The 15467-nt window shown below is 36.1% G+C and overlaps 1 protein-coding gene across 4 annotated transcripts in view; it reads right to left on the minus strand.

Moving 5' to 3' along the window:
- Positions 1-2936: 2936 nt before the first annotated feature.
- The window catches only part of PSMD14 (proteasome (prosome, macropain) 26S subunit, non-ATPase, 14), a 48477-nt gene continuing 35946 nt past the window's right edge, over positions 2937-15467 (minus strand). For all 4 annotated transcript variants that reach the window (XM_010567659.1, XM_010567674.1, XM_010567666.1 and 1 more), the window contains 5 exons: positions 12806-12913; positions 9402-9476; positions 6935-7060; positions 5577-5639; positions 2937-3365 (listed from right to left, as the gene is read on the minus strand). In XM_010567659.1, the coding sequence (XP_010565961.1) occupies positions 3267-3365; positions 5577-5639; positions 6935-7060; positions 9402-9476; positions 12806-12913 (471 nt within the window). In that variant the 3' untranslated portion in view covers positions 2937-3266. The remainder of the gene's footprint in view (positions 3366-5576; positions 5640-6934; positions 7061-9401; positions 9477-12805; positions 12914-15467) is intronic.

Below are 15467 nucleotides of genomic sequence, written 5' to 3' on the forward strand. Positions count from 1 at the left end.
CGGGAGGGACCGGCCGGCGGGTCCCGCAGCGCGCCCGTCCGCTTGAGCCTCGGGCTAAGGGGAAGCGGGACCCCCCGAGGCGTGAGGAGAGGCGCGGAGACGCGCCCGAGGAGTTGAGGGGACGCGCTCGCCCCCCCGCCCCGGGCAGGCATCAGCCTCAACCTCCCTCCCTAGGCCAGCTCCTGAGTTTTTTCAGGCGCCGGCTTTGTGCCCGGGGAGGAGCTCTCCCGGTCCATTTTTCGTAGCATTTTCCCCTGCGCGGTTTGGACTTCAGGTATGTTACCAACCGCGTCTCTTTCCAGGTGACGGCAGCAGCCGGCTGCCAAGTCCTCTGATAGTTAACGCAGCCTGGACCATTGCATAACAAAACCAAGACCAGCGTATAATCATCTGAAGCCGGGCCGAAACTTTGCAGGCTCAAATCCAGAGAAGATTAGGACCAGGATGACTTGTCAGACCGAGTATTTCAACGTTCTCAAATCCCACGGCCATTTATTTTGCTGTTGCTTAACCGTGAGCTAGTTCGGTTATTTGGTGCTTCACAGAAGCCAGCATACACCACTCTCTACAAGGACATTATTCTAATAAAACAATTTACCAAGCAAAAAGCAAGCAGTTCACTGTTTTACTCGCCGTCAGGTGGTACAGCAAACGCGACTTTCCATACTACACCTTCTCCTTTCACTGCTAAGGAAATAGTTTTGTTACTGTAACTAATGTTTCTGACACTTGTTTCACCAGTGTCCTCACCCTTCCCTTTCTCTGCTCGAAACAGACAGAGAGGTAATGGACTTATATAGGCAGGCGACGGGTCGAAATGCAGATAAAACCCTGGGAAACGCTGCCCTGCATTACGGAGCTACACCCATATAGATGCAGAGCTGCAATGAATTCAGTGGTATACTGCCAATCACATGGAAGTGCTAATATATGCCAAAAATCTTCAGTGCACAACTCCTAAACTGGTATAATAGGGGGATATGCAATGGCAGGTGGTGTTATAGAATCGTCATAGAAAGAAGGAGAGAGGTTTGCTAATACAATATGCCCGTCCTTCATGCTGACAGGTGACGAGGGGTCAAGCTGCTAATGAAGGTCTGCTCCGTTGTGGCTGGAGGCTCAGAAGGTGGCTGCTTGAAAACCTCTCTCTTCCTCCAAGACGGTATACGACGAGCTGCTGCCTTTCAGGTTACTGCATGCACACATTCTTCCAAATCCTGTGTGTAGCTCCTAAAGCACTGGACAAAAATGAGGAAAGATGCCCCGAAAAACAGCCTTTTGATTATTCATGAAACAGTAAATGGAAAATTGTGCCTCCAAGTCAAACTGAGGAGTAGCTAGAAAGCAGGGTACCACAGCACAAGCTCATGCTACAGGAGATCTGCATCTCCAACAGACTCCTTTCAGCTACCCTCTGCAAGATGTACATTTGTCAAAATTAATTTAGAATATGCAAGACTCACTGGTTTGCCTCCCTGCTTACACCGGCCTTTCATGCATGTATACACTGCAGCACTGCAATAGCTTCTCTCCTGCTCTGCAGTGCCATGTTACCCACGACCTGCCAAACTATGCTTCCCTCATGGTGTTACACGTGCACGTGGGAGTAGATAGCGGCAGGGATGCAGAGCCCCAGTGGCAGACGAGCCCCGGGGCAGGTCCCCCAATCTCCCTGCGGTGCGCACATTGGACAACGGCAAGGCCCAGATACAGCCTTCCTTGGTGATACGCAGGTTTTTAGTGCCAACCGCCAGAAAGCACTTCCATTTAACTATATGCAGGCAAATGTGGTTTGGTACGTCTCCATTTTCCCAGTCTGATATTCTACTGCCTACTGTGGGGGCAGAGGGAAGGCCATAAGGAGGGCAGCTGCAAAAATCTGCATGTTTCCCACTGAAGTAAGCGCATGCTAAATATACTTAGAGAGAGTTATTCTAAAATAGTAAATTAAAAGGCCTAAATAAGACATTTCAAACAAAAGAAAAACCTTTGAATGGTAAAGAATAAATAAATAGAAAAATACTGGGCACAAAGTAGAAAATATACAATTTTATGGGCTATTTCTTTACTATGCAAGAAGCAAAATAAATTTTAAAAATCATCTCCAACACAAAAAGATGCATCTAGTTTTAAAATATTTGCCTGCCACAATTGTTGCCATTCATTTAAAAAAAACAACCCCGGTAAACAAAATATTGTGAGTGACACAGAAAGCGAACACTTCTGCCCAGGCAAAAGAATCAATCAGCCTAAGTACCATCCAATGCTTAAAAACCAACCAAACAAAAAAGCCCAACCAGCCCCCTGCCCAAAACCCAAAGTCACTCCCCAAACCCAGTTATTTGGCTTTGCCTGCTTAAAACCAAGCAGCCAACCCACCTGCCTTCCTGTGAGTGTTTCCCTCTCTAGTCAGTGGAAACGGTTTTAAATGTCATATTCCAGTTGGGACTCTTTCCATATATTTATGTATATGGACATCTCATGTATGTTCTCTTTCACAGGAGGGAGGGTTCGCGTAACCTAGAACAGCCTCTATCACTTTAATGTTTATTCTCAGAATACTGCTATTTATGACACCACTTGTGAGAGTTGTGTGATTCAGTTATCAGCATAACTGAATTCATTTTCTTAAGGTCAATTGTCTTCTGTGGATATTAGGGTTTGAATAATATTGAAAGGGAGCTGGCAGGGGAATTTTCAGCATTTTGGTTTTTGTACATCCTCAGAATTCAGCATGACTACAAATTTTTATTATTTTTTTTAATCTCAATAAGAGTATCTGGTAATCAACGGGAGCCAAATTGCATTAGAGAATTTTTGCTGTCCTAGAAATTAATATCTCAGTAGTTTTACAGTGGGTAGAAATAAACCTTTACCAACACTTTTCCTCCACCGTTAATTCCCACCGTCCTTTCTCAAAAAAGGCCTTCCAGAACTTAAGACAGGTTTGTAAATGTATTTTTATTATGTTGCAACAATCAAAATATATATGTACTACTGATTTTTCCCCCAAATATTAAATGAAAATGTAATACATTTTTGCCCACGCTGTGTTCTTGAATGCTTTGGAATCTGTAAAGACCCTGACATAAAGAAACTGAAGCAACTGCACAATTAGAGACTGAAAGGTGTTATAGTGCTGCACTTACATTGCAAATGAAGTCAGATGTCTGTGTTTAATCAAATATAGCCTCAACAGTCTCTGTTTTGTGAGTATTAGAAATAATAAACAAATATACACAGAAAGCATCACAACAGTAAATCGGTTATTTAAATACAACTGTATCCAACATAGCAGCTAAACACTGGACAATGTTTGAGGTCATCAGCACATCCACATGCTCTTCTAAATGACGTTTGGGGTCCTGAAATACAAAGGATGCCATGAGAGAAATGACTGAAACATGTCTGAAGGATTTCATTTACTTCAGGTCTATTTAAGATGATTGTGAGTTAAGGAACACAGGCCAGTAATACTCCTAAATTTTCCATTCTAACAAGACCTCACAAAAGACTGAATTTCCATGAATAAGATTGTATTAGTCCATACTACCACTCAGAATCTAAGCTGAGGATAGGAAGTAAATTTCTATCCAGCATCTGAAGAATAAACATGACAGCTATGAGTTTCAAGGACAACACACAGTATGTGGAATTTACTATACATCTCACTAAGGCCAATATTTTAATCTTAGTTCTGGTACATTGCAATTTGTTTTCAGATCTTTGTACAAATGTGTGTTCTAATCTTGTAAAGACTCAAGCATGATCTAACACAGTCTTTGAATAGTTGTGTTGACTACAAGAAAATTAGCATATTTATACCCATAAAAAATGAAAAAATGCACAATGCTATGTTCAAATGTTCTGAAAAATTGAATGTTAAGCCTGAGCAGTGTTCTGAAAATACACATCCCCACACACTATTACTCAAATGATGTGGGCATTTGTAGGCATCTGCATAGAACAATAAGATTATTTCTGGTTGAAAACCATACTCGTGCACTTCTTCAGTTTCAGAACTGAGATTAAATAATTAATCTCCAAATACTGCAAAATTATCAGGCATATTTAAAAGACCCTCTAAACTTTATTGTAGTGTTATTGTAGCATTCTTGTGTGTAAAGAAACTAAAATATGGAAGACAAGCATGTGTGAGATTTTTACCTTTTTTAAATAGAATTATTGTCAAAATCTAGTGAACCCATCTAAGTTTACATAAGTGTGCCAGAAAAATCTTTAAGCTGTCCTTCTTAAATAACTAGTTTTCAAAGATCATACAGTTCTCCAATATTCTCTCTGTTCCTAGCAAATTATGCAACCTAATAACATAATATCCCTATTGTGAGCAGCTGTTTGTCTACAAAGCTTTTTATATAAGTTGCATAAAAACACCACATGGAAATTACTTAACAACCATTTTGTAATTTAAAGAAAACTTAATTTTATCAGGAAAAAATTTATTTTCTTTTTAAAGAATTGTATCAAAATAGATTATTTTTCTTCACGTATGTGTAATGATTTAAACAACTAGTGAAGCTCAAGTTCTGTTTGAGATCACATCACAACCGTTAAAATACAACCCTTCTTACATGTTTTATTTTATATATGTATTTATGTATGTGTAGGTGTGCATAAACTCCATTGTTCTGAATGCTACAGAAATACACGAGTGACTGAACAATGGTGCAGATGTGTTATGACATAGCTGCTAGAAGCTGACACATAAGAGCAATCCAGAATCCTTTAAATTCTTCTACTGCTACTAGCAATACAATAAATACTGGTTCTTTAAGGACACAGTGGATATTTTTAAAGCTATTTCTTGTTTCCACTGCCCTTTCTGAATTTGAACACAACCTCTTACAAACTTGTTTTGCTCTCCTTTCCCTCACCAAAGCACCTTTTCTCAACCTTTATGCTGAAATCAAACATAGAAACAGTTTTCTGTTAAGTCTTCTATAAAGACATTATATCCTGACATTGCAAAGGGACAGAATGAATTGAGTGGGTGTTTTCAGTTTCAGCTATGGCACTAAACTGTCTTCCTTCAACAGCAATACAAAGCAATGCAGCTTACTTGCATACATATGTATTGGGGCTAAGCACTGACAGTGTGTTCATGAACTGAAGATAGGGGTGAGCTGGCTCTTTAGCCATGACAATGGATAAACAACACTCCCACATTTTTTCAATTATTACTATTTTTTAAAAGTCCTAACAGTTTTGGCCTCTCTAACAGACTTGGATATCTTTATGCCTCTTCTTGGAAAGAAATTAGAAAAGAAAAAAAAAAAAACCAACCAAAACAAAACAAATCTATCAAGTCTCAACACTGCTCCTCAGCATGTAATACAAACGCATGTAGAACACGACTTGCGGATATTCTGCCAATTACCTATAGTCAAAAGCTTTGTTCCTTACACAACAATCTTCGACAAAAATAAATTCATTATTTGGAGCGTAGAAAATATCTTGCACAAAGAACTAAAATCACCTACGCACACATACAAGAATTAATATTTAGAATGAACGAAGCATATCATTCCACCTCACTCTAATTCATCACACCTCACCTGCTTGCCAACATTTTTTATTGCCAGCTGTTCAGGTGTCATCTTATCTTCTTCTTCAACAGCCTGTGAAAGAAACACAGAAAAGGTCAGTGTTTCAGATTTCATTTACTTTTTCCCCAAGCCACAAGATCCTCAAAATATAATTCTCTTTCTAAAAAAAAAAAAAAAAAAAAAAAAAAAAAAATCAAACAGCAACACATTTCAGAAAGTCAAAAGGAAAGGTACTTCAGCTTTTCAGCAGACGTGGGTTTAATTACTAAGTGTTAGTGCAAAAGATCAAGGCAAATACTCATGAATGGTTTTATTGTCAGATATTCACAAAACTGTTTTTAAGCAAAAATCTTAAATGAGCGATATCAACAGTTAAAGATAGTTGAAGATAATTAAACTAGTAAAGCAGAACCAAAAATAATGTTACCTAGATTGTTTCAACTACTGGAGGTTTGGTCTCAATAAATTTTTATACTGTTTAAAGTCACTTATTTTAATACATTTTTATAACGTTCCATTGCCTGCTAACACAGTATCTTTATGAAGTAAATCTACTAACTTAACTAGTGAATGTAATATTGAATTTTGTTTTTAAGCACTTCTAGGAAGTTAAAAAATAGCACTCATCAAGAATGACTGACATGCTTACTACTCACTGAGTGCTTGCTGAGATCTAGTATTTATAAAAAATATTTCTAAGTGTCAGTATTAAAACAGTACAAATAACTGATTCCTCTTTCTTACAACACCAATAATAATTTTTTATCTAAAAAGAATATTGAATTGGGCTCCAGAAGGTGTTCTAAATACTTACTATCTATCTACTGGAATGATACAGGTAAATAACCTTTATTCTGCTATACTGGTCAAGTAGTCCTTGACTGAAGAAATGAACAATACAGTCAACTGCTTATTTTGATCTACAGGAATCTTATATTCTCTTCACTAAGTAAAAATACAAAATTAATGCGATTACTCACATTTCAAGCAAAACGTGTAATTAAACACTTTGCTACTTTAGGGCAAAAAGTCAGGTGGCAAAGCCTGAAAAGCTAATGGGCAACTTCACATAGAAATGATACATAGTTGACTAATAAGAAACACAGTCTCCACAAGGCCATTAAAGCCACACTTGTACCTAATTTAACCAAATGCCAAGAAACTCTTTGCTGAAAACAGATTATACAAATCAAATAACCACTAAGATCCAAAAGAGTTCCTGCAACAATTATTTTGTTCTTACAGTCTAGTCCTTTACAAGTCATTCTGAATAAAGCTTGTGATAATCAACTTCTAAAATTAAGTAATAAATTTCTTCACCTCATAAACACAGCTACAGTTATACTATCATTATGGGATATGAATACCTTGTTATAATTCTTTGCTAATTCTAACATCTCCTTCACTACTGTTTCATTGAGTTTGCAATGTTCACTGTAGTCCTGAAGTGTCAAACCTTCCATCCAACTCTTCTTATGCAAATTTAGCAACATCTGCAAAACAAAACCTCTTCAGAGCATTCATCGTAAAATACATTCAAAATACTACGAAGACCTCTTTGACAGAAAAACAATTTTTAATAGTAAGAATGTAATAAAAAATTATTGATCTTACAGTCTTTAAATACAGGAAATACAATAATCAACTATTCTGCTAGAGCAGATGACATATTTTGCATAAATTTTTAAAGATCAAACTTCTTGAGCCCTAAATATGAAAATGCGGCATGGAAGCCAGGATCGCATTTACTTTGATAGTAATACTTAGGTTTTTCTTATGTAATTTTTTTATTTTTGCTGTAGGTCAAGAATGCACAATTGCATTGTAGGAGAGCTAACAGAAAGGTGACTATTTTAGCTGCCAAATAAGGAACGGTTGAAGCTTCTGTCCTCTGATGAAGTTGAAAAAATATTTTAATGCTTGGATTAAATGTATGAAGTAGTTATTTATGCTTCACTGATTGTCCTGAACTGTATGCAAGCAGGTGCCACAGTTGTGATGAAGTGAACTTCAAAAGCAACTAAAGCATGGCTTGCATGTGCATCCTCCTACAAAGTAAACAGCCCTAAAAACAACACGATAAAGTGATGCAGAGTTTTGATGCTGATAAATGCCAGGACTACTAGAAATATCTGAAATGTTTTACTTGACACTCTGATGTCATTCTTGAAAGAGTGAAGGAATAGCTACAATGACAATTTCCTGATTTTCATGAATAAAAAAAGTGTATTTTGTGGATCTCCTGCACACTTGAGGACTGTAGGAAGGACCCTTTCAGCAGTTTCTGCTTGCCCTCAATTTGCAAACATTTGCTACAGACATCTTTGAGAATCCGTAAGCCCTGTAATTGCTATCACCTGAATAAAAGTGCCTGTTTCATCCTAAGTACGGCTTCCAAAGAAACCTAGCTTTGGAACATATGAACTGAGAGGAAAGTTTGTGTCATAATTTGTATTAGCAAGATCTTAGTTACTGACAGAAGGAGTTGTAGGCAAACTGCATATGGACAGTTTAGCTAGGCTATCTGGATTTTAAAATTATGGTTTGGTGTGATGGGCTCCTCATCTAATACATGAAGCATATACTCTTCTTACTACAGATGGAGATAACAGATCACCACCACCACGAGGGGGTTTGAGATATGTATGAACCTTCCTTGTGAAAGATGCGTGGAGATAGTTGCTGCCTCACAGATTAAAGTTTCCCTAACTTGGTCAAGATTATTCTCCTACTTGCAAAGGTAATACCTTACATATGTGAAGCCATTAAAGAAAATACACACTTGGAACTTCAGAAAAGGCTGGATTGGCCACACTGTTGTGTTTGAATGCAAACAATAACCTCCAGAAGCTTTGCGGACACTTCCTGAGAGCTGGTTTTGTTGAATCAGTTACTCTTTTCAGTAACAGTGAGGTCTTGAAAGTCTGATACCATCCTAAAAAGGGTTGTGCATTTCACAAATTCTTTTCAACTCCCTGATTTGCATGCATATTCTTCCGTTACTCAGAACTGGGGTTTTTTATTACTTCTAGCCCTGTAAGAAGTCAAAATTAAGCGAGAAAACTATTCTGACCATTTAATCATGAACTCCAACTCTGACATCAATTTATAACCCTAACAAGGCCATGAACATACATAGGCATAACTGAGGACAAAATTTGTCTTTTTCAATTTCTGTAGCTGATAAATGAGCTTGCTTGTTTTTTTCTGTTTGTTTTTCTGGTTGAGACTGTCAAGCTAGATTTTACTTTTAACTGAGGGAGTTTGATACAAAAGTAACTGACAATATTTGGTGTCAGTAACTGAACAATATTTTTTCTGTAAATGCAGGACATCACTACTTCCTGATACTCAGTGAAGTTTTGGGGAGCTCCATTCATACCAACTGGAAGCACCTTCTGTCAATGTGATTATAGCCAACAAAACCCCTGAGATTCCTTGGTTACATATTTTCCAAAACTGAATTATAGTCTTCTAGCTTCAGAAATTCCAGCCTGTGAAAACCTAAGGCAGCTAGTATATCTTTCAGCTTCATCACTGAAAACTTGAAACTTTGCACAAACCTGTTAAGTGTAGAGAACAGCACGAGGACTTTCCATAAAGCATGTGGACTGAAATATTGTCAAACTATTTATATGAATATTAGAATGTGGTTTCGGAAGGTTTCATTGTCATGACTACACATCTAAGTGCTTTCTGGAAGAGAAGCCGTCTACTCCAGAAGAGCTAAAACAACTACTGAAAGTATCAGCAGTTGCAATCAGAATATAGTCACAAATGTTAAATAGTTTGTATAGTGGTTTTTGTCCTCTGAATAAAAGCTAAAACAATTACCTTTTGTTCTAGTTCATTCTTTCTGTAGTTGATGGTGATGGAATAGTAATGTCTGTTTAGTCCATGAATTAGTGCCTGTAAAATTCAGGGAAAAGTTTGCATAAAAATTACCCACCATTGAAATGAAGAAATATTAGAAGGGAAGAGTTCATTTAAATACAGCCATCTTCAAACATCACTTAAATAAAAGAAATAAACACAAAGAAACAATACACGGAGACTGTAACTAGGTATCAAGTAAATATACCTGTTCCTATTTCTCTTTCAGTGTTCGTTAACTGACAGTTATACTTTCTATTTCTAAACCACGGATTTTTTCACACAATAACAACTATCATAGGAAAAAGTGGTAACTGCCTGCAAACATTTGACCAATACATATGCACAAACATATTTCTCTCAAATCCTTCCTCTCTCAATAAATTTGGTTATCACTTCTCTTAAAATATAAGGCTCTTGGTTACAAAAAAAAAGAAAGTTGGCTATCTATTTATTTGCAACCACTGCCAACATTCCCAAGTTCATTCTCTAAGGTACAATACAAAGAGAGAGTAGCTGAAGCAGTGATTAAGCACATCAAGTATCAGTTAGACAATGTGCATCAAATTAACCTTGGATATTAAAGCTAATTTTCTTTTTTAACTTTAAATGGAAAAAAGCCTCTCTCATTTATAATTATGCCCTTTGCAAATTTGTCCTTAAACGTGTACATCACAATCTGATCAACTGAGATTAGGTTAAGTAACACCTATATGCATGTATCTTCTATTTTGCTTATGTGCATTACAGAATTTTTTTTTTTTTACATTTATGACTTAAGGGTGAGTTGGATTAATATCTGGGAGGTGTGGGGGGTTAAGAAAATTCTGTGATAAATCCTCATCGCAACTAAAATAATCTCTTTTTCAAATAAAATTTTACATATGAAGTATACATTTAGAAATGAGATATGATAAATCATACATAAAATATGCAGAATTAGTGGTAAATATTTCTTGTGTTTCAATCATTCCACCTATTTATGTTTAAATATATTCTTTACTGCTATGTAGAATGAATGTGTATTTGCATCTTATGCAACTTAATATTTCAGCATTCCAAAATTATCTGTATGAAAACTGAAAATGTTCTCATACATACATTTTAAACAGATTTCTTTTGCAAACACATATACAAAGATACAAAACTACTTGAATGGTTACATTTATAAGAACCAGCAGTTACAGATAACCATTGCTTATGCCACTACTATAATTAAAATCACAAAAGACAGGTTTTATCATCAATAAAGTAATTTATGGTTGAAACTATTAGCAATAAGTAGTTTCCACTGCTATTTTCTTATCCTACTCAAAATGACTGCATATGAGGTTTTGGGGTTTCTGTTTAAACTCAGTTGTAGATATTTAGGGAGTTTTCTAAAGCTCCTGAAATCTGACAAACAACTTTGCCTTCCCCCACTACCCTCTCTCTTTCCTCTCCCCTTCCAAAACCACTCTTTAGAAGAGTAGACAAATGTGAAAGGTAAACAACTGTTCCAATTCAAACCTGAACAGTAGTTGTAGTGTAGCCACTGCAACAGGTTAAATTAAAACCCATAAAACACTTTAAAGCAAAGCTTGTTCTTTGTGTGTTTTGTCTGAAATGGAAACCACCATTCTGACAAGGCTTACAAATTAGATGCACAAAGAGCAAGTAAAAAAGCTGTTGATAAGGGAACACAAGAAAAACCATAAAAAAAGGAACGAAGTCAAGCCACACACTATTCTTATTCCCGAGATTTTAAGGAATGTCTTAAAATCCCTGCTTCTAGCCCAGCTGAAATCAATATTTAAGTTTGCTGCTGAGCTCAACTGGGTCAGAATTTTATTTATGACCTTAGAATAAAAGCTGAACAACACTGCAAGAGCCCTTCCAGTTTTAAGAACAGAGTATCATTTTAAACTATGATTTTTAGCTTAATGGTGACATTTGTAACAGCTCACTGTCAACTTGCAAAAAACCAACACAAACGAAAAATACCCACTCTAGCAACAGAAACCCAGAACTCCCATGGCCAAAATACACCACGCTGTAGCGACAGTGACCTTAAAATAATGAATTTGAACAATACTACCAGCGTTTACAAGGGAGATCATTACATACGGTCCAGAAAAGGCAGTTAGAAAAGCCCTGAAACATGCAAGCATGGGCTTGCCTATATCCAATCAAGAGTATTAGCTGCTTATTTCATACTCATTATAGTTCACAGTTTTTACCAATTCAAAAATCAGAAGTAAAACACAACAACCTCCTGAAGCAGACACTCTTTAATTGTCTGATTTTTTTTGGCTAGCGTTTTTATAAATAGTAAAGGATTTCAATGCATTAGTAATAAAAAAACCCTGATCTTTTGAAAGATAGGGGCATGGTGATCTAGTAACTCCCAAAGGACAGCTCTCTTACAGCAGAAGTTTATCTAGCAAATATTACTTTTATTGTTCAAGTAACAGTTCAAAAGAGCAGGCAGTAGGCTTCATAGTTGCAAGTACACATGCCTTTTAGAATGCATAGTAATGGAAAAAAGTTTTCTAGAGAGAAAAAAGGCAAAAACACTGAGGCAGAAGAACGACACAGATAAAAGCATTAATCACTCTAGAGGATACTTGTTTCAGGAGAGAAGCTATTTCTCAAAATAAAGGTTTGTTTCATTGAAGACCAACATTTTTGTCTTACTAGTGAAAGTCAACTTCAGAAATCAAACTCTGAACATTTAAGTTTCACAAATGCTTGCAGAGAAATATAAGACAACATACTCAAAAGAAACATTACATTTGAAGCGAAGCAAACATCCTATTTATCCACTGAATCTCCTACTCCATCATTCTTCAGCAAATTACTGCATTACATAAAAATCATAGATTAATTATTTAAGACACAATACAAGGTTAAATCTAGATTACATATTAGGTAAGAACCTATATAAGCATACAGTAGAAAGACAAGATTATTAAGGAAGAGGGAACTTTTTCCATAATTTGCTTCAGAATAATTTAACTTTAGGAAAGGTGAGAGGTTAATAAGCAGCAGTTTTTAAGGTGCAGTACTGAAAACAGTACCTATCTTGCATCACATGATATGTCATCAATTGTCACTTTTAAAAGTTTGCATTTCCATAAATCTGTACTTCAACCTTTGCAGTACATACTTACACATGCATTCACACTTAGGTAGTTAATCTAGGGCTCAATTTTAAACCCTTTACATATATAACTCCACTGATGAATCACATCAATTATAAATGCATGCAGAAAAATTCTATAGAGAGAACAATAAACAATTTATAGCTTATTGGTTTTAGATACCTTTCCCCAAAATTGCTGAATAAATCTTGCAATTTACAGGACTATCAACACTGGGTTTACCTGGATAGATGGCTTGTTTAAGTGACCCAGATTCGAAGTTGTTTGTCTTGGTTCATGTCCCAAGACCATCATATTAGCATTGATCAACCTGAAGGCATCAATAACAACCTGTAAAAACAAGATGTCAAGTCAATTCTTTTTAGAAAATGCAACTAATAGTGCCAAGCAACAGTGGACAAGGCACAATCAACTCTCATCTGTTTTTGGCCTTTATCCAGAAAATCATTTAATTATAATATTAATAAAAAAGAGCCTCCTGCCGGCTATGCTATCAGCACACCACACTACCTTGTATTGTAAGGTGACACCAATTATTACCTTTTGCATGGAGCTGTAAGTTTTATATACGTGATATTATCATATAACATTGAATTTTTATGTATGCTTACTCTAAGCTTCAAAGGTATGCATATGTTTGTCACCTAAATCTTATCCAATCAAAATGAATGACAGAGAGAGACTAAAACTGAAAGTGAGCACAAGCTAAGGGACTAAGTCTAAAGCCCAGTCCTGTCACATCAATTATACTACCACAATACTTGAAATGACAACAAAATTATAGCCAGCAAGGAACTTGCCCCATGTATTCCCTTCTAGTCAGATGCTTTTTGCTTCTTGTGACTACGAAAGGGTCTATAAACTGTCTGATGGATTAAAAAGTCCTTGTCAGTGTCATGCTCAGGAGTACAAAATTGAGTAAAAGAAAACCAAGGTCATTTATGATTTAAAGGTACACGGTAGGTAGTATTCAGTGCTATTTCATTGCAAATAAAGTAAAACCATCACTGATTTTTATTCTGTCCTGTGCTGAATTTGTCTATGAAAAATCTTTGGAAATACAACTTCATGGCCCTATACAATAAAACCCTCACCCTATCCAATGCCTCTGTGAGGTGAAACAGAACTGAGAACATACCAACAATACACTCAAACTCAGTCTTACTGGGTACTCTCCATTACAGATTTGTAATTGCAAGATGAGATTTCTTGTTTAGGCCCCAGTCTTAACTGGACCAGTGCACGTACAGCCTTGTACATCCACAGAAACAGTACCAGGCATACTTTACAGGCATCGTGTCTGCATATGTTTGAAGAGTTATTGTAGCTCATTGAACTAAATAGTTTAAATCTCCTTTTAACAGCTTTTCTACAACTTTTTTTATTCCATTCCTCTCCATACGATGGGTTGGACAACAGATGCATTTATATGGGTGCTTCGATATTTTGAGGCATTAGACCTGAACCAAATCTTTTATGTTGAATAAAAAAAGAAATCAACCACTGTCACTGCAAGTCTGCAGAGAAAGCAGCATCGAGTCTCCCACCTTGTTCTAATACTTTCCTCTCCATTTACACAAATATTAATAACTAAATAATATGCAATTTATTAGGAGCACTTTCTAAATATTGAGATTATTCATGTGGAAATAAAATTAATTGGCAAGTATTTATAACAAAGAAAAATTATCAAAGTGTAAACGAAAAAAGCTTAATAACTTATCACCCTGCTGTATTTACTTTTGAGACCCAACTATTTCAGTTGTGTTGAGTGACTCAGTGCCACTAAGGGCTATTGCCTGGACTCTACTGACTGGCCAGATCCTACGTCAAGTCTCAAAACTGCATGCAGAAAACGTACAAAAAAATCTTCTTTATTAAAAATGTTAGGTTGTGACCCAATTAAAGTCAGTTAACAGTGACAATTTTTTCTGAACAATAATAAAACCAAAACACATTTCAGATTTAATATGCAGCAGAAGCATGCCATCTGATACTAATGCTATAAAAAAGGAATTAAATATTAAAAAGCATAATTCTCAAAAAGATCTGAAACAGTTTCCATATATACATTCTTTATAGTAACAAACAAAATAATTTTATTTTTTTCCTTTTTTATCACTATTAGATTTTTCTTTATCTCAAAACACTTGACAAGCTTTTGTATGTATCTCTCTGTGTTCCATTTCAACCAGATGCTCTAATTTATGCACACCTGGAAATGCCCAACCATAACAAACAGGCAGTATAAATTTAAAACTCAAGCAAAGCAAAAAAATTCCACACCACAGGTTCTTCAGAGACTAGCTAGATAAGGGGAAAAAAATCCAAGCAAGTAAAAATTTACCCTGAGGAGCAAGAAACTTGAACTTGGCAGTATACTATAATCACAAGGAGCTGCTTTATAACTTACTAACAGCCATGCTTCTAGACTTGAATTTAACTGAGAACTTCACTAGACAATGTCAAGCTTATCCAAGAACAAATGGCATTGTCCAGCATGGATTTGTTTTGGGACTTGAGTCACGTAAAATGAAAAGAAAACCCAATATAAAAAAAAGATTAAATGTGGTTTTGATAATAAATTCAGCATTTCAGTTGGTGTTCTCAAGGTTATGTTTGGATAAATTTCACATTAAAATATGAGAACTAGCTGCTAAAATATTTGGGTGATACTGAATATTACTCTAGCATCTTAATTCTGACCAGAAGTAATTTTTCTTATGTTTCAGGTACTACCTGTGTGGGAAAGGATTGCCCGCTCTATCTGTCCTCCTGAAGGAATGAAATGCATGTATTTCCTAAGTAGAACAAATATCAATCTAACAGAAAGTGGTATGAAACATTAAATCACAAATCACAAATATTAAGCTTTAGAAAGGAA

The sequence above is a fragment of the Haliaeetus leucocephalus genome, unplaced genomic scaffold (assembly GCF_000737465.1).
Source record: "Haliaeetus leucocephalus isolate CR32 unplaced genomic scaffold, Haliaeetus_leucocephalus-4.0 Scaffold1, whole genome shotgun sequence".
Lineage (NCBI taxonomy): Eukaryota > Metazoa > Chordata > Aves > Accipitriformes > Accipitridae > Haliaeetus > Haliaeetus leucocephalus.